This window comes from Mytilus californianus, unplaced genomic scaffold (genome assembly GCF_021869535.1).
Source record: "Mytilus californianus isolate M0D057914Y unplaced genomic scaffold, xbMytCali1.0.p SCAF_5, whole genome shotgun sequence".
NCBI lineage: Eukaryota > Metazoa > Mollusca > Bivalvia > Mytilida > Mytilidae > Mytilus > Mytilus californianus.
Genome location: NW_026262701.1, coordinates 1,872,143 through 1,898,058, shown reverse-complemented (window position 1 = coordinate 1,898,058; position 25,916 = coordinate 1,872,143). Strand labels below are relative to the sequence as shown.

Genomic DNA, 25,916 nt, shown 5'->3' with positions numbered 1-25,916 from the left:
TTTGATATGTATTTCTGTCACGTAGAATTATCATTTCAGCGATATGTTTTTAACATTGTCATAAAGCGGGAGGTTTGGCTAGCCATTAAACCATGTTCAACCCACTAATTGTTCTTAAAATGTCCTGTACAATTCAGGAATATGACAGTTGTTATCAAATAATTCGTTCTATGTATGTTAAGGGTTTTAATTTTTTGTCCACTTCAGTGTGCCGTTTTTTCCCTCTTACAGTTGATGTGTTTCCCTCGGTTTTAGTTTGTAACCCGGATTTGTTTTCTCTCAATCGATTTATGACCTTTGAACGCAGGTATGTACTTCTGATGCCTTTGTTTAGTAACATTGTCCACATTGTCCATATTGTAAGTTGCCAGTCAAAATCGATGGGCGCCAGGTGATAATAACACATATAGCTATCCCAAAAAAATGTTTTAGAGGACACAACTTATATATGGGTCAAACTGATCTTTCTGAAATGTTCAGCATAGGTCCATTTTGTCATGATGGACCCTCAACAGATGTGAGATAAATGTAACGGTTTTCGAGGCATTATAAAAAAATTAATGTGTGACCATTATTTCGTATTTTTCAAGTGAGTAACAACGGCCGTGTTTTTAAGGAGTCAAAAATCGAAGCACGCCTTTTGTGAATGCCTTTTGTGAATGGAACAGTTAATTAGTAAAAATCAAAAATATTTGCAGAGTAGTTTAAAATGAGATTTTAAAAACACGCTTACGACAGATGACGACGGACAACAAGCGATAGCAATCGTTCGCATACCACTTCAGGTACGATACATAACTTCCTTAGGTGTTAGGTGAATGTCAGGAGATCCATTAGACTCGAGTATTACGGGTCCAAAGTGTAACATAGGCTCCAATAGAAAAAGCTTTAAAATTCTTCTCCTTAAGAACTACCAGGCCATATTGGACCAATCTTAGAGAGTGGATGATTCTTATATGATGAGGCCAAATTTATGTATAAAAAAAACGAAAAACAAGTATGTTACACATCAACAAGCTACAACCACTGAATTACAGGCTCCTGACTTGGGACAGACAGATACATACAGAATGTGGCGTGGTCAAACATGTTAGTGGGATCCTCCCCCTTAGTTTGTAGGAATAGTTGTTCTGGGGAACATTGGTTTAAAGAACTTGGGGTCCAAAGTTTAATAAAGACTTCAATGTATAGGACGCTGTAAGAATCTCATTAAGAAACCAACCGTAGCAATGCAGTAATAATTTGCATCAAGCATCAGTAGGCCATTAAGATGCATTTGTGTACAAATGAAGGTACAGAGGAACATGGGTTCTGAGCACTAGGAGTCCAAAGTTTAACATAGTCTTTATTTGGAAAAGCTTAAAATTCATCCTCCTCAGAACCTGCAACAGAAATGCGGTCATATTTAACACGAATCTGTACATGCCAAACATAACTAGAGGCTCCAAGGAGCATGAATTGATTCCCTGTTCAACTGGGTCTCATTTGACTTGATTATAAAATAAAGTTTTAGTATGTGCAAGTAAATAACTTTAAGTAAGCTTGATTGCATTTCGTGTTCATTATTCTCCTAAACAAAATTAATTTGATTATGCTACAAGCTTTGCCCTTACTGACGACCATTTTGAATTTCCTATCGCCTCAAAAAGTGACAACGCTAAGGTTGTCGTAATTATGACATAGCGACCAGGAGCCTGTAATTCAGTAGTTGTCGTTTGTTGCTGTGTTACATATTTGTTTTTGTTCATTTTTTGTACATTATCAAAGCCTTTAGTTTTCTCGATTGAAGTAAATAGTTAAACATTTGTCATTTCGGGGCCTTTTATAGCTGACTATGCGGGGCTTTGCTCATTATTGAAGGCATTATAATGACCTATAGTTGTTAATTTCTGTGTCATTTAGTCTCTTGGCAATCATTATACACATTCGTTTTGTATATAGCGATTTATTGTCGTTATTACGACATAGCGATGTCGTTATTAAGATATGTATGTCGAAATTACGACATTTTTTTTTCTTTCGAATGCCCTTATCGGCTTTCGTAGTTTTAGAACATCAGTGAGTGTAAATATATTGAAGCTTAATTTGAGGGAAATCTATATATTAATTCTTATTAAACAGCTTACAATTTAGTAAAAAAAAATATTTTAAAGTCAACATTTCAGCTGAATGAACACACCTATTTGCATAATTTGGGTCAGAGCTCTTAGTTTTATTCCAATTTTTTCTGTTTGTTTGCCTTAAGAATGTTTTCTGCAACTCCGAATGTTTGAATATTGATGACAGATACAAACACGTTCTCATATGCATTACAAGTAAGCCCCAGAGATAATGATAACACCTTCTCCGAGGCTGAAAATGATTTCGAATATCGGAGACCGCTTGACAGTCTCCCGAATGACCACAATGTTAAAAAAAACCGTACAGTTCCGTTCCCACACTGTGAGTAAGCTAAAGGGAGATGATTGGGGAAAAATTTCGGATCAAGGGAAATTCCTAAACTAATTAAAAGATTATTATGAACATTTGTTTAAAGAAAGATTTAACAGAAAAATATATCAGTGATACAAAATTAGAAAATAAAGTTAAAGAGAATGATAAAACATGTGTGATGGGAAAATTAAAGTGGAGGAATGCAAACATGGTATCTATAAAGTCAAACTAAATAAATTTCCAGGTCTTCATGGACTTATCCCAGGCATAGATTACTCTGCTACTTTGTACTTGTTTGGCTATATAACTATTTTGATCTGAGCGACACTGATGCGTTTTATGAGACGAAACGCGCATCTGGCGTATCAAATTATAAGCCTGGTACCTTTGATAACTATTTTCACCACTGAGTCAATGCCACTGCCGGTGGACGTTTCGTCCCCGAGGGTATCACCAGCCCTTTAGTCAGCACTTCGGTATTGACATGAATATCAATTTCACGGTCATTTTTATAAATTTTCTGTTTACAAATATATGAATTTTTCGGAATAGTAAGGTATTTTCTTATCCCAGGCATATATTACCTTAGCAGTATTATTGGGATAACTTTTTGAAAATGCTCTCCAACATTGTACTTGTTTGTCTTTATAACTACTTTGATCTGAGAGTCACTGATGAGTCTTATGTAGACGAAACGCGCTTCTTGCGTATTAAATGATAAGCCTGGTACCTTTGATATCTATTTACAGGAGAGTTTTATAGAATTTTTCTGTAATAAACTTAAATGACTTGAGGTAAATTTCTTACATACATCATACGATAAAACAGTCTTTCATTTTCTCAACGTACTAGAATATTAACTTTGATTTTCAAAAAGGGGGACCCTTTACTTTTGTAAAACTATCGTCCAATATCTCTTCTAAATATAGATTTTTAATTTTTTTCATATATTGCGGCTCAGCGTTTATAAATAGCACTTCTAAAAATAATAAATGAGGACCAAACTGGTTATGTTACAAATAGATATATTGGGTTTAATCTGAGACAAATCCAAGATGTTATAGACTACGCAGAAACATACGAAATTGAGGTGGAAATTATTTTATTAGATTTTTCGAAAGTATTTGATTCGTTAAAATGGGATTTTATGATTGGGACTTTAAAACATTTTTGTTTTAATGAATATTTCTTAAATGGGTCAAAACTATGTATATAGACGTTCAACCATGTGCCATGAATAATGGTTAAGTATCAGAAAATTTCAAAAATTCACGGGAATTCCGACAAGGCTTTCCTTTATCAGCTTTATTGATTGTTTTGGCGGTTGGAATTATGGCTCTAAAATTCAGTAATAGCAACGAAAAAAAAGGAATCACTGTTAACCACAATATTAAGATTTCGCAATTAGCAAATGACACAACCTTATTTTATAAAAATAGACAAGATGTAGTATCTGAAATTAACGTAATAGAAATGGCTGGCTCGTTTTAGGATCATTGATAATAGAAATAAAACAAGGATTTTGGATTGGGAAGTTAAAATCATTTCAAGATAAAATAGCCAGAATTAATTGGGGGTAAAACCTATTAAAACTTTAGGGGCGTTTTATGGTCATGATGAAGAGGAGTCCAAAATATAATTCGGATTGTAAAATAGAAAAAAAATAATAAAAATTGTCAAGACGTGCGAAAAAAGATATCTGCCTATTTTAGGCAAATACAAATACTTAATATAAAAGCACTAATGTTTGCATTTAATTTACATTCATGGGAAGTGTTTGCTTAATTCCAGAACGTTATCTTAAAGAACTAGAAACACGAAGCTTTAAACATATTTTGGATGGGAAGCCCAACATAATAAAAAAAACTGATTATACATCTATATAAAAAGGGGGCTTACAAACGGATGATTTTTAAAGTTATTTTATGTCGCTAAAGGCATCATGGGTATATAGGCCTATAAATGGTAAATTTGCCAACTTATACATTTTAGATATTTAAAAGTGTCTTATAACATTTCGTTTATATGCAACATTAATTTAAATGATCTTATACATTTAACATATGTGTTCCAGAATTTTATAGAGTAGTATTAAAGTCTAAGAGTGTGACTGCGGGTGGATAAACAAAAACAACCATAAGAGATCAAACAATGTGTGAGAATGAATTGATAACATTATATAATAAACCAATTATCTTTAAAAAAAAACCCAGTATTTAGAGTGGTATTATATACTTTAATAATACTATGGATGACACTTTGTCATTATCAGTATATCTAAAAAAAAACAATTAATTGTAAGGTTAAATTAATTGCTGAATTTCATAAATTGAAACAATCTATTCCATAAAATTGGATTCATATTGGTAAAAAAGAAGATTCTTTTAAAAGAAAGTAACTGTCCAGAGAAATAAAATCACATTGAAAGGTCATTATTTTGAGACTACTTATTTTTCAAATAAAATGTTATATGACAATAGTGAGCAATAAAAAGAATCGTCAGTAGGGATAAACAAGTGGCTTAAAGTTCTTCTTTTGTAAGAAGCTCCAATATGAGTTCATTGTTTAATTTAAATGAAAATAAATTAAAAATGTTCAAATGGAAACTGCTACAGTGTGTTATACTAACCAAAAAACTGTTTTCACAATGGAAAATTACTAACAATAATGTGTGATTTTGTAACCCAGAAGAAGACCATGCTCATTTTTTTTTTACAAGATTTTGGTAAAAAATAAATGATTTCTTAAAAACAATAATATAGCTCTTGTGATAAAACTACAACACCCAATATGTGGGTACATTATCACCGACTACATGTATTACTTAATAAAAATACTTAGTTTTTCCATATAAACGTCTAAGCAGAAAACAACAAACTATAGGTGTCTATAGAATTTTTGTGAATGAATATATTAAGAGAGAAGACACCAATGGACATACGAAAATCAGGACAATGTGACTAAAATTTAATAGAAACATAATCAATGAATAATTTTATAATATTGGTACTTTAGTGTTAACTAAACAAAATGTATATGTCAATAAATCTAATAAACTGAATATTCCCTGAGTAGGCAGTGGAGGGTAAAAGGGAACGTCAAGAGGGGCTTGGAATCTTGATTTTTTTTTAACAAGCAATATTTGATGAATAAAATTATACTGTTGTTAAAAACAAAACAAAACAACAAAAATAACTATAAAATTCAGTTGGAAAGGGCATTACTCATTTGATCCTTGAAAAGTAGAATAATAGCTAACAGTAACACATACCGGTCGTTGCGGCTTGTTTATACATTCTCAACACAAAAAAAAAAGACGCAAAGTACAGACCTGAGAGTACTCCCCGTTACGTACAGCTAGTTCAAGGCCAATAACAACTAACAACTAATAACAAACAGTATCCACATATAGGACTAAATTATCAATCCGTACATATTAAACATCCAATGGATTTGATGTAAAGACACCAATACATTTCATTGGAAACCATGACCTTGTACAATGCAAAAATAAAATGTATTAGGTTGTAGTACCTTAACAGTGCATACATGTGCTAAATCAAAATCTATACCTATAAAAAGCAGATCGTATCTTAATGTTCGGGCTGTTTTAACAACATCACCGTAACAATAAGGATGTGTTATTTCGTTTGAAATAAGTGGTCTGGAAGTCAAGTCAAACTTTCAAATGAAACCCTTGTATCTTTGGAAGAATTTAGTAATGCACTTTGTAGCTATAAAATCCCTGACGTAATAGATTAGCAGTTATGTATAGATTATTCTCTCGTTGAACTACAAAAGGTCACTACAGACATGTTTATAGCGAACGGGTTTTGAAGTAAAGTTTAGTGTAGAGTTTCCAGTATAGAACTGAAATATCTTAATCTAGGAAAGACCAAGTATTGCTTTTAATATTTGATGTATTTCACAGTAATGTCCCCTTAAGATAAATGTCGGCAGATAAGCAAGGACATCTAAGCCATGTTTTTACCTAAAACAAGTTCATGAATCCACCTGTGTCCTTAAGTAAAAACATGAAGCACCTAGGTTTTTCTTACTGAAAGGGCGAAAGTTCTTATCGGACCTATGTGCATTTTATTTCAATCATGTTGTTGCCATTTTCTTATCTGTTTGTACCCTTTACGATCAATATCAAAAAGTACTGAAGAACAATCGGAATTATCGTCGTCTATAGAATAAAATGATCCATCAAATTGTGATTGATGTGAAATTAACTCTGAAAACTTCGTTAAATTACCTCTTTTTAATTGTGTTATAAGACATAGACAATATTCATAATCAAGTATTGACTGAGGGATCTGATTTTCTCACTTTGTAGTACACTATACTAAATAACATTTTCAGTGCTTGGTATGATTTTTTCCAAATAAGTCAATTGCTATAACCGTCAAAGAGAGGCAGGCAAAAAGATATGTATACCGAAGGGATATCCAAACTCATTAGTCGAGTATAAAATGACTATGTTATGACAAAAACAAAAGGGACAAATGAATCAGTATAGCTTACAAAATTTCAAATGAAATAGTTACATGTAACCTATGTTTCAGTCAATTTGGCCCAAATCGACATTTCTTATTTGCTATAAACAAATAACAGTTATAATGATTCAGACTCATTACTAATCCCCGGACTCTAAAATGACATTTTATATTTTTATCTATATGCAGTTTATTTCTAAGTCGCTATCTTCATCGCTTTATGACTTAAAAGGATATAATGATATAGCACCGACATAGCTAGATACATTGTTGTAATACAATTAATTATCTAATTACTACCACAATTTGATATTAATAAGTATTGTAATTTTCATTGTTATTAATAAATGTAATGTCAGTATTACAAATCTAATCTTGAATCAATCCTAATCCTATCTTAATTTTGGGAAATATTTTTACAAATTCAAGTGTGACGTCACTTTGTGTGTTTTTTTTGAATTTCTAATGTGACGTCGCTTTGTGCGTTGATGCTTTGGCTAACTTGGCTGTGTATTTTTATATGTTGGATTAGGTTGTTTTATGTAATGTATCCGTTTTTATTCTGTAGTTAGTCCCCACTTCGGTTTTATCATGTATATCTATTATATAGTCATTTTATAAAATTTACTGTTTGCAAAATTATAAATTATTCTAAATAATAAGGATGTTCTTGTCCCAGGCAGAAAACTCTGGCCGTGTTAGGCGCAACTTTTTGGAAGTTTTGGTCCTCAGTGCTCTTCGGCTTTGTACTTGTTTTGGCTTTCAAGCTTTTTTCATCTGAGCGTCACTGGATGGTCTGGTGTTGACGAGACGCACATCTGGCGTATTGAATTTTAAGCCTAGTACCTTTTGTTAGCTATTATTCGTGTGTTTCTTTGTCCTATATGTTCTCCCATTTATTTGTATTGTGGTCCTGTCATGTGATGTTGTCGTTTTGGTGTTGTGTTTGACGTTGCCATAAAAACGGGAGGTTTTGCATGCCACAAAACCAGGTTCAACCCACCATTTTTTTCTTAAAATGTCCTGTACCAAGTCAGGAAAATGGCCATTGTTATATTATAGTTCGTTTCTGTGTGTGTTACATTTTTAATGTTGTGTTTTTGTTGTGTCGTTGTTCTCCTCTTATATTTCATGCGTTTCCCTCAGTTTTAGTTTGTAACCCGGATTTGTTTTTATCTCTATCGATTTATGAGTTTCGAACAGCGGTATACTACTGTTGCCTTTATATAGGAAATGATAATGCATTAATACTATTTAAAGTTTATTTATTCTTCTATGTATATACGTATCTGACCTATCATTTCATCCGTTGATTGGAAACATTAGATCTTTCTCATGGGTTATTTGAATGTATTACATTACATGAGTTATCAGTAAATTATATTGTATATTGTACCTATGTCCAGTCATATTTTCAGTGCAAGATTATGGTCGAATATGCATTTTTAAGTTTTATATTTCAGAATCGGAAGAGAAACTTTCCAAAGTTCTACTTCAGGCAATTAAAGAAGACATAGATAAAATGGGAAAAGACACTACAAAAAACACAGTGGTTGAGTTTCTAAAAAAGGTTTTATTTTATTTTTATAACATATTTTCTAATCAATTAGATAATTAACATAAATTTTTACCATGAACTTATCAATAGAAAATAGACAATACTTTATTCAAACAGTAAATACACAGTTTTCAAGATATAACATAATAGAGACAAACATATCTGACCGTATCGCGGTCTATTGCAGTGAAGGACGACAGAAGGAAACATAGACTGTGTGAATTTTTGGCTCGTTTAAAATTCATACTTTGTTGGAATAGATGCTATTCAAAAATTAGCACAAACTATTTTTTTAGTAGTTTTCATATTTTGTTGTCAAATTTGGGATTATTTATTAGAACACAACTTTTAAAGAGATTGTTTAATTCAGTTACCAGTTATCCAACGCACCGATCATTACTTCGTCATTTCACTTGACTAATATATTTATCTCACAAACGATGAATTCTTTAAAGCTACTAAATCGAAATTAAAGTTTGCAAAAATAAAAATATTTAATCCTGAAGCGAGATCATATCCTCATTTTTTTTGGTTTACACAACTTGCTTTTTCTTCTTTTATTTTATTTCACGATACTTTTGCCAATGGTAAATTTCAGATCACTGATGCATCTTTGTTAAAGTACTTTGTCTCCTTTCCGTAGAATTTTATCAAATGGAATTTATAAGAAAAAAAATGATTACGCTTTACTGCATCAGGTTATTTTTATCCTTCGTATGAAAAACGGACATGAACGGAATAGTTGCTTGAATTTTTGATAAGTAGAATACTAATTTTAGTTGCATGATCAACTTATGATAGCAAAGGGATATTATATTTACTGGTCTGTGCATGCCAATAGACGTTAAGCAACCATCAATAAATCGACAGTATAGTAACTTCAGTTTTATTTCTGGCGAGGCAAATGATCTAAATCTTGGCAGTCAAAGCCTCGCGTGGTTAATAGACGTCAATGCCAATAAGGAGTGGACATTTTATTTTAAATACGAATTGGAAAATAGGTGTATGAGTTTACTTCGAGGTCAAATAGATGTGTCCGGGTAGGATAACGCGTCTTCAATGTGGTACCATACACAGTTTGGTTCATATTCATCTTCTCAACCAAAATATGAAAATATTAAATACATATGCAACAAACTTATATATATGGTTCTACATTCTATTGATACTATATGTGTTGTTCCACGTTGCGTATACCATTCCCCCTTTTAAAATCCTGGATCAGCATCTGGCAACAACATCTTATTTAATTATGTTGTTCAAACATTACATATTTCAGTTAATGATTTATTCAGTACAATGAATTCGGTGACCCTTCTTTTAATTTTTCATTGATAAAATGAATTAAAGTATACGTTAACTTCCTTCATTGGGATACATAAGAATTACGCTTGGACTCCGATATCATTCCCATTAAACAAAGTAGTACAGAACACTCTCAAATCGAACACACCTTAATTTAAAAAAAAAACAGCATTTTATTATCAATACATTTTATAATATATTTAAAAAAAACTTTTGATTTGAATTAAAACGGAAGCGAGTATTTTATTTTAACTTTTGATGTTTAAAGAGAGACAGATTATGAAAATCTTTTGTTTAGATATTTCTGAAATTGTCAGAAAAACATCCTTATAAATATTTGCCAAACAACACATATAATAAAAAGAAGATAAACTATATATAAAAAAGTATAATAGGGCGTTCACCTGCAAAGTATATTGAATATTTGAAATCATGAGAGATAACTCAAATCGTACGTATGATAGGTATGTGATACGTGTGTTTATACGTGATCTTTTTTCAGTGACAATTAGGGTGGGAATCGAGAAAACCACGTGATAATTAAAAATGCTAGATTTTTATGATTTTCTATCACTATAAAATTATTTTATATGGACGAAAACTCCAGTGAGTGATTTTGAAAGTCTTGGAATACATTGTTTGAACTTGAGCAACGTATTTTATGAAATTCAATAGTTGGCAATAACCAGTCAAATTATGTCTGTACGTCAAGTTACGTACGTTTAAAAAGAAGATGTGGTATGATTGCCAATGAGACAAATCCCTAAAAGATACCAAATGACACAGAAATTAACAACTATAGGTCACCGTACGGCCTTCAACAATGAGTAAATCCCATACCGCATTGTCAGCTATAAAAGGCCCAGAAATGACAATGTAAAACAATTCAAACGAGAAACTAACGACCCAGTGGTGTAACAGTACAAAATTAGGACAAATTTAAAAATCAGTTGAATAAAGGCTTAACTCATCAGATTGATACAAATACAAACCACACAGTGGGTGTATGCCATTTAATGAGGAACATTGGTGAAGATTATCCCCACTTAATTACAGGTGGCGCTGTGGTAGATCAGGTCCAACAACATCTGTTTGTATGATAAGGAAGTCAGCATGCATTCATAGGCATGATACACTTACATGTGTATGCTGATAATTTAGTCTTAATAAAGATGTTTTGTTTTAATTTTTATATTTATAACTATTTCAAATATTTTAATGATACAATATAATGTCAAAAGTTTTGTAATTGAACACTGCCTGAACTAAGAAAAACAATTGAAATTAAGAGGTGCAGATGTAACAAGAAGACAATTAAGAGAGTTGATTAAAGGATAGCTTTAAAATATATTTATAAATATAAATATAAATGCATTATTATCATGTCTTTCTTCATTAAAAACAAATGGAATATAGAGAAGTTTTTAGAAACATGTATTCATTACTGAATATTTAATTAAATTTATTTACAAAAATATTCAAATTTTAATGAATTTTTCGGTTTGGTTTTCATTTCAATTAAAATTTAAACTATATACATCTATATGACAAATTATAAACCAAATCTAGCTTTAAAAAAAAATGATGGGTTTTTCAACAAAAAAACTATAAAAAAAAATATCTCTCAGGACTCTTATCAAAAAATACTAGGTACTGTAGTTTAGCAGTACAAACAGTATATCTGAAATACTTGCGACTCGGAATCGAAAATGACTTATTGTTTGTCAATTCAAAGTGTCATACTTAAGTGAAAAGAAAAATCTCATACAAAGTTGATGTTTTGCGAAAAAATAGAGACCTCTTTATTATTGTGTCCAATTGTGACTGTGCTGCTGGTATAGTCACAACAGCTCATAGTAAACATGTATAAATGCAGTTTGTTTTGGTATGAAAGTTTGTTTTTTTCAAGGAGTTGAGGACAGAGAAAACTTGATCACAACATTTGCGTCTCTAGGTGGATTTACAGAAAACAATATAGTATCAGTAATCAAATGCCCATATACATTCAAAAATGAACTTTTCACACCTAAATCTGTTCCTTACTTGTCTGAAGTAAATGGGGAGTAAGTGTTGAGCCAAAAAACATCATTATACTTTCAACTACAAAGAAAAATGTTTTGATCTAGAAAACAAGAATGTGATTTTTTAGTGTACATATTTAAGATCAGAAATTAATATCAGTTCAAAGAAATTAAAAATGTGTTGCTGAAATGAAAGATGTTTTAGAAAAATATTTAAAACAAGCAGATCATATTTATTTAATTATTGTTTTGGAATATGAATACTTTTCATTCACAAAAACTTGTTATTGATGTTTTATCACTCATAAAAAAAAGATCATAGAAAAATATACTTATTTTGTTTTATTGCAATTGCCCATTTCATTTTTTAACTTCCCATTTTAAATATGGAAACACATGTATATCCACCTCTTTTAGAACATGCAGGTACACAACAAAATGGCATTTTAGTGAATAAAAACTTATTATTTTAACTTGTAAACAAGTAATTAACACACTGTAATTCTAAATATATAGGTTATAGAAAAGAGATGCTGTGTGTGTTGGACCTGATCTACAGCACTGCCACCTGTGTTATCATTAAAGGGGGAAAATTTACCAATGTTCCTCATTAGAAATCTCAAATATGACATAATACATGCACGTAAACACACTGGCATAATTAGTATAAAAAAAACATAAAACGATTAAATGGTAAAAAAAACAGCACAAATTTCAAAAATAACATTTAACATGTTTAACTCAACAAGCAGACAAATCGTAAATATTTATTAAGAATTTTCAAGAATTTAAAATTATGATGTCAGTTTTTCTATATAAGTTCAGTCACACGGCGGTGCCTGACCTATTCCCGAATATAGATATAGGAAGAAGTGTGCCAATGAGACAACTCTCCATCCAAGTCACAATTTATAAAAAGTAAACCATAACAGGTCAAGGTATGGTCTTCAACACGGAGCCTAGGCTCACACCGAACAGCAAGTTATACAGGGCCCGAAAAATTACTAGTGTAAAACCATTCAAACGTGAAAACCAACGGTATAATCTATATAAAAACGAGAAACGAGAGACACGTATGAACCACTTAAACAGACGACAAACACTGAACATCAGATTTCTGACATAGGACTTGTGCAAACTATCATACTGATATAGATATAAGAAGATGTGGTATGAGTGCCAATGAGACAACTCTCCATCCAAGTCAAAATTTATAAAAGTAAACCATTATAGGTCACAGAGTTTGAATTTTAATTGCTGTACGACGTGTCTCGGTATGGTATTTTATTACATCCAACACTCATGTATTCATTTTTAAAGTTTTGGTTGGATAATGTGTTATTTCATATCGTTTGTTGTCCAAATAATTATAAAACAGCCTTTCTATACCATCATTGTCCTGAAAATTCATTTGACCTGTGTTATGAAAATAATTGTGTAAAGATTTTATATCTGTTACATAAGTACTACAAAGTTTGTGATGTCTAGTGACGTCTGCCGTTGATAGAAGATGTTCGTTGTTGTTTTGCGGTTTGCATGTTGTGTTGACTATTATATTATTTGTTTGTACGTTTCTCTGTGAAGGGTGTTCTACGTGATTTCTGCTGTATTTAAGTCACATAGTGTTGTAAGTTTGGCGATATTTTTTATCATTGCTAAAGAAACAATAATCATAAGTCTGGTAAATGTTTCAATGGAATTTCAACTAAAGATGTATAAGAGTACATGTATTCACAGTACTTGATACCTAAATCATAAACAACGTTATATTGCTGGGTTTTCTTATTACTCCATGAAATTTCTTTCTACATAAACAGCAATTATAACAGTAACATAAATTTATTGTGATCCTTTCTATTCCGAAGATATGTTAGAGTGCATACAATCTAAGATGTTCTATGTTGTGTCTTGTGTACTATTATTTGTCTGTTTGTCTGTTTGTCTTTTTCTTTTTTAGCCATGGCGTTGTCAGTTTTTTTTTTTCTATCTATGAATTTGACTGTCCTTTTGGTATCTTTTGCCCCTCCATCATCTTTTAAAAGTATTAAGCATTTGACTGTTTGACACTTTACACTAGTATTCCCCTTTCCAAACTAGAAAGAAAAAAATAATAAAAAGGGTTGTGCTTTGTTTAAGAAAAATGACTGGCCTGCCAAGGCAATGGGCTGAACGCAGAACGGTTGATTTGCTTTATTTCTTGATTGACAACATATTTGTTACGTTTCGAGAACGCGTTTTCAACAAACAAGCGGCATTCCCACAAGAACGAGATGTGCTCATCGGCTTGAATTCATATGCGGGGTCTTCTTACATCAGCATCCTAGGAAGAATAAAACGAAGCTTGAACTTCACTATTGATCATGTTTTTTTCTTTAAATAATACAAATTTTGTTGACTAGGATGGATGCATCTATCCCGTTGAACTTGACATAAAAGATACATCAGATACATTTATGTCTGCCTTGTATTTTGACTTTCATCTGAAATTGACAATGAGGTTTGGTTGAGAACAATACATTTCGACGAAAGGTATAGTTTCATTTTCCCAGTTGTGACCTTTCAATTTCTATATAGTTAAATCTCAGCAATTCCTGCATATGGCGTATACATGTCCCAGCTTTTACGATTTTTTTTTGTCAATTACTGTTCACAATGTTTTTGATAGACAGTTGCTGCTCATAAGAAAGCTTTTAAACAATAGTTTCAAGTGTTGAAATTGAATCATTCCTTCAAATTTTTGACAGACGCCATCAAACGTTGAGAGTTGACTGTTACATAAAATATGTTTCACTAATGATGACGAATATGTTCCAATTGTGAAGTAGACTTATATCCATCTAATGAGTTAAGCCTTTTTCAACAGAGTTTCATAGTGCGTTCTTATGTTGGACTGTTACACCACTGTCCAAGATTAGGGGAGGGTTAGAGCTTTCAAACAAGTACACCACCGCCACATTCTGTATGTATGTGCCTGTCCTAAGTCAGGAGCCTGTAAATTAGTGGTTGTTGTTTGTTGATGTGTTACATATTTGTTTTTCGTTCTTTGTTTTTTACATAAATTATGTTGTTAGTTTTCTCGTTGAATTGTATTACATTTGTCATTTCGGGGCGGAATATGCGGTATTGGCTTTTCTTATTGTTAAAGGCCGGACTGTGACCTATAATTGTTAATTTGAGTGTCATTTGGTCTTTTGTGAAGAGTTGTTTTATTGGCTAGCATATCACATCATTTTTTTTTTATTATCGCCGGGTTTTGTTTACTGTTGTTTGTCGTTTTGCATTTTGCTTCTTTTATTTTGCCACTGCGTTCATTTTCTTCTCGACATTTAAGTTTGAATGTCCCTCTTGTACCTTTTGCCCGTCTTTATTATAAAAATATTGGATAAACAAATCATTTACCATATGAAATTCATCTAAATTTTGTCAGATTTTGAAATGGCACTTTATATAAATGATAAAAACCTGCAGTTCTCCAATTGTAAATCCAGAAAAGCGCTTCGGACGCATGAAATTATTAAACGTGTTGTTTTCAATTTTTTACATCACTGGGTCGATACCTCTGCTGGTGGACTATCAGTCCCCGAGGGTATCATCAGCTCAGTAGTCAGTACTTCGGTACTGACATGATTTATAACAAACCTTTCTAAAATTGTCCGTTGTTAAATTTTGAAATTATAAAGAAACTAAGGTTTCAACTCCCTCAGGCAAAGTTGACCTTAGATGAATTTGGCTATTTGTTTTAATATTTTTGTCATATAGCTCTTGAACTGTTTCGGTACTTATACATCCCTCGGATTTCAAATGTTTGGCTGTGAGCGTTCCTGATGAAGGTAAATCCAGAAAAGCGCTTCGGACGCATGGAATTATTAAACGTGTTGTTTTCAATTTTGTAAAGTATTAAACAGAACCATTTTACGTTTAAACAATAGTTCTAAACGAGAATCATCCGAGTTCCCTATACACCATACATAATTTGTACTATTACTAATACAGATGGGTGCGAAAAAGTTAACTTGGAGCAGACTTGTTGACTGCTTTCCAAGTTAACTTGAGAAATTTAAAGCAGACAAGCAAGTTAACTTCGTTGTTGGTAGACCGGACCTACGGTCTGCTTTTTTAGGACAGCTGCAGACCTATTGACAGGTTCCTGACCAGACCTGTAAACAGTCTGCTTTTGACCAGTCCTGAGAACAGGTCTGCCCCAGACCAGACATGTGTACATGTCTGCTCCTGCCCAGACATGTGGACAATTCTGATATTGACCAGACCTGACGACAGGTCTGTTAATGACAGATTACCGTGTTTAAGACTTTTCATATCAGATCTGATCTTTTAATATGTAATCGCATTGTTCTTTTTTCCCAATATAACAACAGTGTACCATTCCCAGAAGAGAAATTCTTATACTTTTCATTATAAAGTACAAATGTAATCATGCAGACATGTCAGTGTTGAATGATGCGGTCAAATAGTTTTGTTATACACTCCATCCTGAACTACAAATTTAGTGACGCTGCAATATTATGTATATAGAGATCAAATGCTGACAATCTAAATTAATCGAGAAAATTTTTTGAATTCATTGTTTTCCAATATAGCTTTCATTTTAATTATACAATCCATCCTGACATAGAAAAAAAAAACTGATTTATAATGCAGGCATATAGATTTATATACTAAAGTGCAAATATGGTCAGTTTTGGTTGATACGTTCAGATAAATGTGCTATACCAGTCAGCCAGAGGTATCAAAACAACTGACAGTTTGTTAATTACCAATATACCATGTATATTGAACAAAAGGAGGATATGCTGACACTCTAAATGTATGTGGACAAGATTTTGTAGTTATTATGTTCCAATATTGCTGTCATTTGTATTATTCATTCAATTCTGTCATAAACATATTGCTGATTTACTATGCAGCAATATAGATTTACAAAATAAAGTGCAAATATGGTCAGTTTTGGTTGATGTGGTCAATTACTTTTGTTATAGAAGGACGTATCATAACTACTGAAATTTTGTTGCGAGACAATATTTTGAATAAAAACAGTTCATGCTGTCAATGTAAATGCATGCGGACACAATTTTGTAATCACATTGTGTTTCAATATTGCTGTCATTTGTATAATACAATACATTCTTACATATAATATAACTGAGTTATTATGCAGCTATATAGATTTACAAAATAAAGTGAAAATATGGTTTGTTTAGCTTGATGCAGTCAAATAATTTTGTTGTACAAGTCAGCCTGAGGTATCAAAATAACTGAAATTTTGTTAAGTATCAATATATCGAACAAAAGGAGTACATTTTGGGACTCTGAATTGATGCTGCCAAAATTTTGTAGTAATTTTTTTCTAATATTGCTCTCATTTCTATAATACAATACATCCTGACATAAAATTTTACTGAATTATTATCTGGCTGTATAGATTTATATAATAAAGTGCAAATATGGTCAGTTTTGGTTTATGCGGTTAAATTATTTTGTTAAAGGAGTCAGCCTGAGTAATCAAAACTACTGAGATTTTGTTGCAAGACATTATTTTGAAAAAAAAGAGGACATGATGGCACTCTTAATGTATGCGTACAAAATGTTGTAGTCATTTTATTCCAATATTGCTGTCATTTGTATTATACAATACCTCCTGACATAAAAATATTACTGAATTATTATGCGGCTATATAGATTCACATGATAAAATGCAAATATGGTACGTTTTTGTTGATACGGTATCAAAACTACTGAAATTTTGTTACGTATCAATATATTGAACAAAAGAAGGACATGCTGACATTTTAAATTTATGCAGACAAAATTTTGTAGTCATTGTGTTCCAATTGTGCTGTCATCTCTGTTATAAAAATATTGCTGATTTACCATGCATGTATTGGAATAAATAGTCAATGGCCGTAAGCATTGGAACCAACATCGTTTTTAATTTATGCTGACATTTTAAATTTATGCAGACAAAATTTTGTAGTCATTGTGTTCCAATTGTGCTGTCATCTCTATTATAAAAATATTGCTGATTTACCATGTGGCAATATTAATTTACATGCATGTAATAAAGTGCAAATATGGTTTATACCATTTAAAGAATTTGATATGTATTGGAATAAATAGTCAATGGCCGTAAGCATTGGCACCAACATCGTTTTTTAATTTATAGAAAAACAGATCACGGATAAATATCAATTTGTATAACAAGAACAGTTTTATGCGTACTTTATTTAAAAATACAGGTATTTAATAGTGTAACTTTTTATATCAAGGAAGTATTAAATTGACTTTATATTTCTGTATTGGTGCCTTTTATATTTATACCAAGAAACAAAGACATTATAAAATATATTTGTTTTTTAAATTGATGTAGAGCGGTCCTGGTTCCAAGTTAACTTTGTATTAAGCAGACCAGCCAAAAGTTAATTTTAGATCAGGTCTGGTTCGGTTGGAGTTAACTTATCTTAATTTATGGTAGGACTGGTTTCGAAGTTAACTTTTATCAGTAGCGGACCTGTTTCTACGTTAACTTTTCGGAATACATAAAAACAGTCCTAGGACTGAGTCCGCCTTTCATGTTAGCTACATTGTGGTCCTAGGACTGGTCTGAGCAGTCCTAAATCCGGTCACAGGTTAACTTTGACCAGACCAAATGATTGGTTATCAAGTTAACTTGCTGTATAGGTTAGGACTGCAGCCATCTGTATGCTAAATATTCTACCTTGTTTGTAAAACAATTTAAGCTGCAATATACGAGAACATATCTTTCTTTTGTTTTGGTACAGAGCATGCAGATGATTTTTCCGTGCACTACAAAAGCTACTACTGTAATTGAAAAGAATACAAAGGTAAGATTAAGAATCGACTATTTCAATGCTTTCTCCGTATATCATTTCTAGATCAATGTTGATTCACGTTTTTTTTTTATTTTGATACATATTATATATAAAACACCGTAACTAAATTTTGTATTTTGCATTTAATGTTTGATTTTTGTATTGTTTACCACAAACCTAATCGACAAGCACTTGTAGTATAGCGTCTTACAAATAAAAAATTAATTGTATTTAAAAAATACATTACCATGATATTGTCAATAGTAGAGAATACTCTGCAAAAGTGACTATAAAATCAGGTCTATATGATCTACATTAATATTTACCCAGTAAGTCAACATAACAGGTAAGATTTTACTGAAACATGAATTCAATGTGATTCCTCTGTTGATTTAAGGGTCAGTTCTGAATCTAATTTGAAAATAATAACCATCATTCCGATAAACCAACAGTTGGACAATTATAACATACAAATGGGTATCGTATGACTTCTTTATCCTAATACTGCCCGTATTCAACATGATAAATATTCCGGCAATGTTTCGATCGTGATGAAATATTTTATGATAATATTCTGGCTTTTTATTCGGCTATACCAACGTTGTAAATGAACGATGGAGGTGAAAACGAAATTATCGTGTCACAATTAAAATAACGCGACGATTCGGATGCAAATGAAAACAAAAGTGAAACTGACAAGTCGGAGACTGGTGCAGCCAGTTTCTTAAATTTATATAGCCAGTGAATAAGTGTTTGAAAACAACGATCATACAAAGTTATAACCTTATTATATGTCGGTGTTTCTTCTATATCAAACTGTTAACCAAATATATCGTATAAGTTTAGTTGACCCAAAACTAAAATCAAATAAATGAACTGGGTGATTATTATTTGTAATAGTTATCCCATGAGGACGCGGGTGATCTCACACTGACACACCAAGTCCGAATGGGATAACTATTTTACATCCAAGCTGTTCTATATTATATGAAAAAAACATTAACAATTCAAAAAATCCAGTTTAGACCGCCACACATCCATTATAATATACTTTATATATTACTATATAATATAAACCCTTTGTGACCCCCGATTACGATGTTTAAATATGAAACCATGTCAACTCGCCACACTGGCCAATCGGCCCCACACTAAATCGCCACTTTCTAAAAAATCGGCCCACTCTTGTTTACCAACTCGCCAAACCTATGAAAAGTTTTAAAATCCCATTGAATAAAGGTCTGCCAACTCGCCCCACTTATGAAAAATAGAAAATCCACGATGGATTTAGTCTTGACAACTTTCCTCACTCAGATACAGTCTTCACTTAAATAGTACTAAAGTGGGGCGCTATTTATAAAAAAGGGGCGAGTTGGTGAAAAAGTTGGGCGATTTCGAGTGGGACGAGTTATCTTGTTTCCTTTAAATATGTTTAATTACTAACAGTTTGTATCCAGTCGTCCGGGTATAGGGGTTTGACGTGTGGAGTTATATGCTAAAGGTCTTTAGTTCGAACCCAAGCATAGACAATGGATTTTTTCAACACAAATTTTGAAAGTTAGTCTTTTCCGTATAAATATTTCTAAGTGTTATTGTGGATTTACCATTCCCGCCAAAAAGTTACAGAACAAAGGAAAGCATGCAGAACAAGGAAACTTCAGCTGGGGTGATCTGGTAGGGGTGATCCGGCTTAGATCACCCCTGGTAGAACAAAGGAGATGGGATGTAATTACCATAACACACGAATACAACAGAAAAAAATAAGATTTACAACTACAAACGATAAGATATTTGACAAAATCCGATGAGAATAACAAATATCACATCAAAACTAAATACATGAATTTTGGATAGAAAAGTACCGTGACACATCTTATAGCAATGCGAATTAACACTCAGCAAAACAGTCAAAATCGGGAATAAGTCACGTTCGGTAATTAAAAGATCAGACCAAACGACGTGTTGACAAACCACAATCTAACACGTGTGAAAATGTCCTTAGTTAGTTTGGACAAAGACACATCGTATGGATCAAAATATTCGTGATGTTGTCCATAAAATGTACGGAGTGTCATTTTTTATCTTTCCTCCTCATAACTTTGTTGGAGCAGTTTCTGAATTAGGATCACACTCCTGTATATGAAGTCCGTATAGTGTGAACATGCACGACCATAACGTATCAACTGAGATATGTAAACACCATACGAAGTGGCAGAGGGTATGTTCCTGCTGAGAAATGGTAAATTGATAATTGGGAAGTTGAAATCGTCCCGTTTATCATAGATTTTTGTGTTAACTAATTTGTATCAGTAAATAATAAAATAGAGATGATGATCGAATATCAATTGGTATATAATGAATAGATTTTATTATTTGAGGACTCAGGGTTTGTTAATCGGTCTCGGATAATGATATATTCTATCTGTCTAAAAAAATCATTGTGATTTGCAAATTGTCTAAAAATAATTGATGGGATTACATCAATTAGGCCCTTATCTCCAAGAAGTGGAAAGTGATCTGGAGAATTGTGTATTTATATCAAAAAAGATATTCGGAAAGGCTTTGACACCATAATGGTAAAAACAATGTCTGCTTATATCTGTAAAAATCGGACATACCAGTACAACATGGAATTGATCTTCGATCATTGTCTATAAGGGAATGAAACGGATTAATTATCTCTAATAAAAAAAGGTTTTATATATGAATTGTATATTTGAATATTTCAAGAATACGTGAAAACTTGGCTTGTGAAAATGCTTATGACGTATTTGAAACTGAGAACAGCCTTTGCTGTTTTAAGTAACAACTATGTCTCGAATGTGCTCTAATACATAAACACATAGCTGTAATATAGTTTTATTTTAGACAATTGTTAATTATATGTACTTTTTGATTGTCAGTATAAATACACACTGTTGATATTAACGATTTAACATTGTTTAAGCAAAAATAAAACATAAACAGACCTACAGTTGTTAATTTCTGTGTCATTTTGGTTTCTTGTGAAGAATTGTTTCATTGACAATATTACCACATCTTCTTTTTTTTACTATCTGATTTTTTGAAATATTATTAACTTTTTTCCATTTGTATTTGACTCAATTTTTTCTCATTAAATGCATCGTATTCTCTATTTAGTAAACATTACTATGCAAGATGCGCATTTGTTATTCTAATTCATTATTTTCATTTCGTTATATTATTTTATGAAGATACCGCGACCTTCATTGATGGAAAAAAAACTACTGTCGGCAGAAGAAAACAAAGACGTCGTATATGAATTTGATGCTTTTGTTGCTCAATCTTCACTTGCCAACAGCAACGATAAGTTGCAAATGCAAGCAGTGGAAGAAATCAGTCAAGAATTAAAAAAAAAGAACCTGCAAATTTTGTCGGAGAAAGATTGTTTAGGACAGGACTGGTTGGAAACCTTAAAATTCGCTGCAACTAAATGCCGCTGGGTTGTGCTTTTAGACGAGAAACAGGATTCTCCAACACCAGAAAAGGGTTGGTTTGATAAAATGTCAAAAGGCATATGGTCGGAGAACAAAACGTTGATGTCCTTCACAATTGCTGCTGCATTGAAAAGTATACTTGAATCAAGAAAAGTCCAAACAGTTGCCGTTGTCAATAAAAGCGATGAATTGCACATAAATGATGATCTAAGATGGGTTACCTGCATTCCTTACAGTGACATCACCACAGATATAGTTCACACTTTGTTCAAAGTTTTGAGCGGTAATTTTCATTGTTCATTGTTAGTTATTTGTTCTCATATTATCTTATAGAACTTACATGTAAATAAAGGCAACATTAGTATACCGCTGTTCGAAACTCATAAATCGATAGAGAAAAAAACAAATCCGGGTTACAAACTAAAACTGAGGGAAACGCATCAAATATAAGAGGAGAACAACGACACAACAGAAACACAACAATAAAATGTAACACACATAGAAACGAACTATAATATAACAATGGCCATTTTCCTGACTTGGAACAGGACATTTTAAGAAAAAAAATGGTGGGTTGAACCTGGTTTTGTGGCATGCCAAACCTCCCGCTGTAATGTCAATGTTAAATATAACATTAAAATGACAACATTACATGACAAGACTACAATACAAATAAATGGGAGAACATATAGGACAGAGAAACACACGAATAATAGCTAACAAAAAGTACCAGGTTTAAAATTTAATACGCCAGACGTGCGTTTCGTCAACACAAGACTAACCAGTGACGCTCGGACGAAAAAAGTTCGAAAGGCAAAACAAGTACAAAGTTGAAGAGCACTGAGGACCAAACGTTCCAAAAAAGTTGTGCCCAATACGGCTAGGGTTTTCTGCCTGGGATAAGAACATCCTTATTATTTAGAATAATTCATACTTTTGCAAACCGTAAATTTTATAAAAAAATGACTATATAATAGATATACATGATAAAACTGAAGTGGTGACTAACTACAGAATAAAAACGGATACATTACATAAAACAACCTAATCTAGCACATAAAAATACACAGCCGAGTTACCCAAAGCCTCAACGCACAAAGTGACGTTAAATTTGAAATTCTAAAAACACACACAAAGTGACGTCACATTTGAATTTGTAAAAATATTTCCCAAAAATACGATAGAATAAGGATTGATTTAAGATTAGATTTGTAATACTGGTATTACATTTATTATTAACAATGAAAATTACAATACTTATTGATATCAAATTGTGGTAGTAATTAGATAATTGATTGTATTATCTAGCTATGTCGGTGTTTCTTCTAAATCAAACTGTAAACCAAATATATCGTATAAATTTCGTTGAACCAAACTAAAATCTAATATCTAAACTTTTCATCATATTATCGTATGTCTTCAAAGTTCACCATCACGATACATAAATACACTTTTTCTATTGTAATATTTTCGTTGCTTTTACGGAAACTTAGCATTTGTAGTTCAACAGATACACAAAATCGTATGTACGTTTTGTTAATAGTAAAAGTCAACTTTCGTTACTTTAAAAAAACAATCATTGTTGCATTTAACATTTCTAGGTTCGGACGTCGAACTGGATAGGTCGGCAGATTTATATCTGAGACCAGGAGAAGCTGCAGTTGGATTGGCATGGGGTTATGCAGTCAATTACCTTAACAAGGTTTTGCCAGGTTAGCTATGATATAAGTACAGGCAACAGTATTATACCGGTGTTTAAGAGACATAAATCGATTTAGAGACAACAATTTCAGGTAACAAACCAAAACCGAGGAAAACAAAAGAACAACAGGAACACTGAAGTGCAACACAAACAAACGCCAACATACAATGAAACGAACTATTCGGTAAAGTCAGCCGTATTTCTGACTTGGTATAGGACATTTAACGAAAAAATGTTTGGTTGATCCTGGTTAAAGGGCTTGCCAAACCTCCCGCTTTTATGGCAATGTTCAAAAAACATATAGCTTAAATGACAACACTACGTGACAGAAATACAGCACAAAATACGCAAAAACACTCATCACTGAGAAACTGAAAGCACAATTAATATAGTAGTCAACATAACATGCAAATAAACTCATTATAGATACCAGGATTAAATCAAACCACAGAAAACAACAAACATCTTTCAACAACGACAGACGCCACTGATCATCACAAACAATGACGCACTTCTATGATGATAAAATTTAGAATGGAAATGAGGAATGTTTCAAATAGACAACAACCTGACCATAGAGCAGACAACAGCCGAATGCCACCAATGGGTCTTCAATGCAGCGAAAAACTCCCGCTTTAGGAGGCATCCTTCAGCTGGCCCCTAAACAAATATGTATACTAGTTCAGTGATAATGGACGTCATACTAAACTCCAAATTATAAACAGGAAACTATCATTAAAAATGATACAAGACTAACAAAGGCCAGAGGCTCCTGACCCTCTAGCCAATGTGGAAAAAACAAACGCACAACAGTACGCACAGTAAAACTCAGTATAAGAGAAGTCTTATTTTTATTTTATTTTCTGTAACGAATACGTAATCTTGAACTCCACACAATTATTTTCTCAACATAAGTCCAAGCAATTTCACGACAATGATGATATTGAAAGGCAATTTCAAATTCTGTGATGAGAATGGAAATTATCAGTCATTAACAAGATCAAAGGAAAATTTCGTGAAATAGCGATAATTTATATTTTAACAACATTACAAGTTGTGAATCAACTGGCAGTCAATCAACCTAATTTTCTTTGCAATTTCCATTTGTTATTTCGTAGAGGTGAAACGAAAAAGGGCAGAAATAATGAAAGATCGCGGAATCAATAACTTTGAAAAAAAGCTGTTTATTGTCGTCCCAGAAAGCTGCAAAATAGAGGCAAATTTAAAAGACGTCAGCAAATTAACAGACACAACACCAACAAAAGGATCCCAAAGATCCTACCAGTTAACTGCATACCAGTTACATGACGATGAAAATACGGTAAATATATGTTTACATTGGGAAAAGTTGCGCTTCGTTCTTGATCTGATGATCCATTGTCTTCATATTTTTAATCGTTGTGTAATTGTACCGTTGCATAAAAAGTACTGAACTCAAAAATGAAAGTCCCTAATTAAATGGCAAAATCAAACGCTCAAACACATCAAACAAATGGATAACAATGTGGATTGAACCTGATTTTATAGCTAGCTGAACCTCTCACTAGTATGACAGTCGCATCAAATTCCATTATATCAACAACGATGTGTGAACAAAACAATCAGACATAATAGGTAAAAAATGTCAAAATCAGGGGTACAGCAGTCAACATTGTGTTATTATTTTAATCACTATAAAACAAACAAAGAAGCACAAAAAGGCACATTACTGTCCTATGTATTTTAAAAGGTGGATAACTCATCGACATAATTATTCCCGTCAAATATCATACGTATCTATCTATCCAAAACCAGAAGTCAGTAATCCAACATTGTTCGGATGATATGGCCTTTCATATTTTTTTGAAATTGATTTAGTGGTTCTACAATTAATCATGTTATCTGAATGTTCTATAAAATTTAGCCAAACTTTGGATCTGAATGTTATTTTGTTTAAACTTTGTGTGTTTTGTTTTATGTCTGCCTGCAAACAAACATGACAACCATTGTAAACAAAAACAATTCGGTGAAAATGTATTTAATGTCTATTAATAACAAAATAGAAATAACTGAATCTGATAGAGCCAAAATCACAAGAGAGTCAATTTCTACC

The 25,916-nt window shown here is 32.2% G+C and overlaps 1 protein-coding gene across 2 annotated transcripts in view; it reads left to right on the top strand.

Moving 5' to 3' along the window:
* The window catches only part of LOC127701029 (uncharacterized), a 101,050-nt gene that overhangs the window by 51,107 nt on the left and 24,027 nt on the right, over positions 1-25,916 (top strand). For both annotated transcript variants that reach the window (XM_052204799.1, XM_052204798.1), the window contains exons 8-12: positions 8,396-8,502; positions 18,614-18,676; positions 21,880-22,405; positions 23,724-23,834; positions 24,943-25,145. In XM_052204799.1, the coding sequence (XP_052060759.1) occupies positions 8,396-8,502; positions 18,614-18,676; positions 21,880-22,405; positions 23,724-23,834; positions 24,943-25,145 (1,010 nt within the window). The remainder of the gene's footprint in view (positions 1-8,395; positions 8,503-18,613; positions 18,677-21,879; positions 22,406-23,723; positions 23,835-24,942; positions 25,146-25,916) is intronic.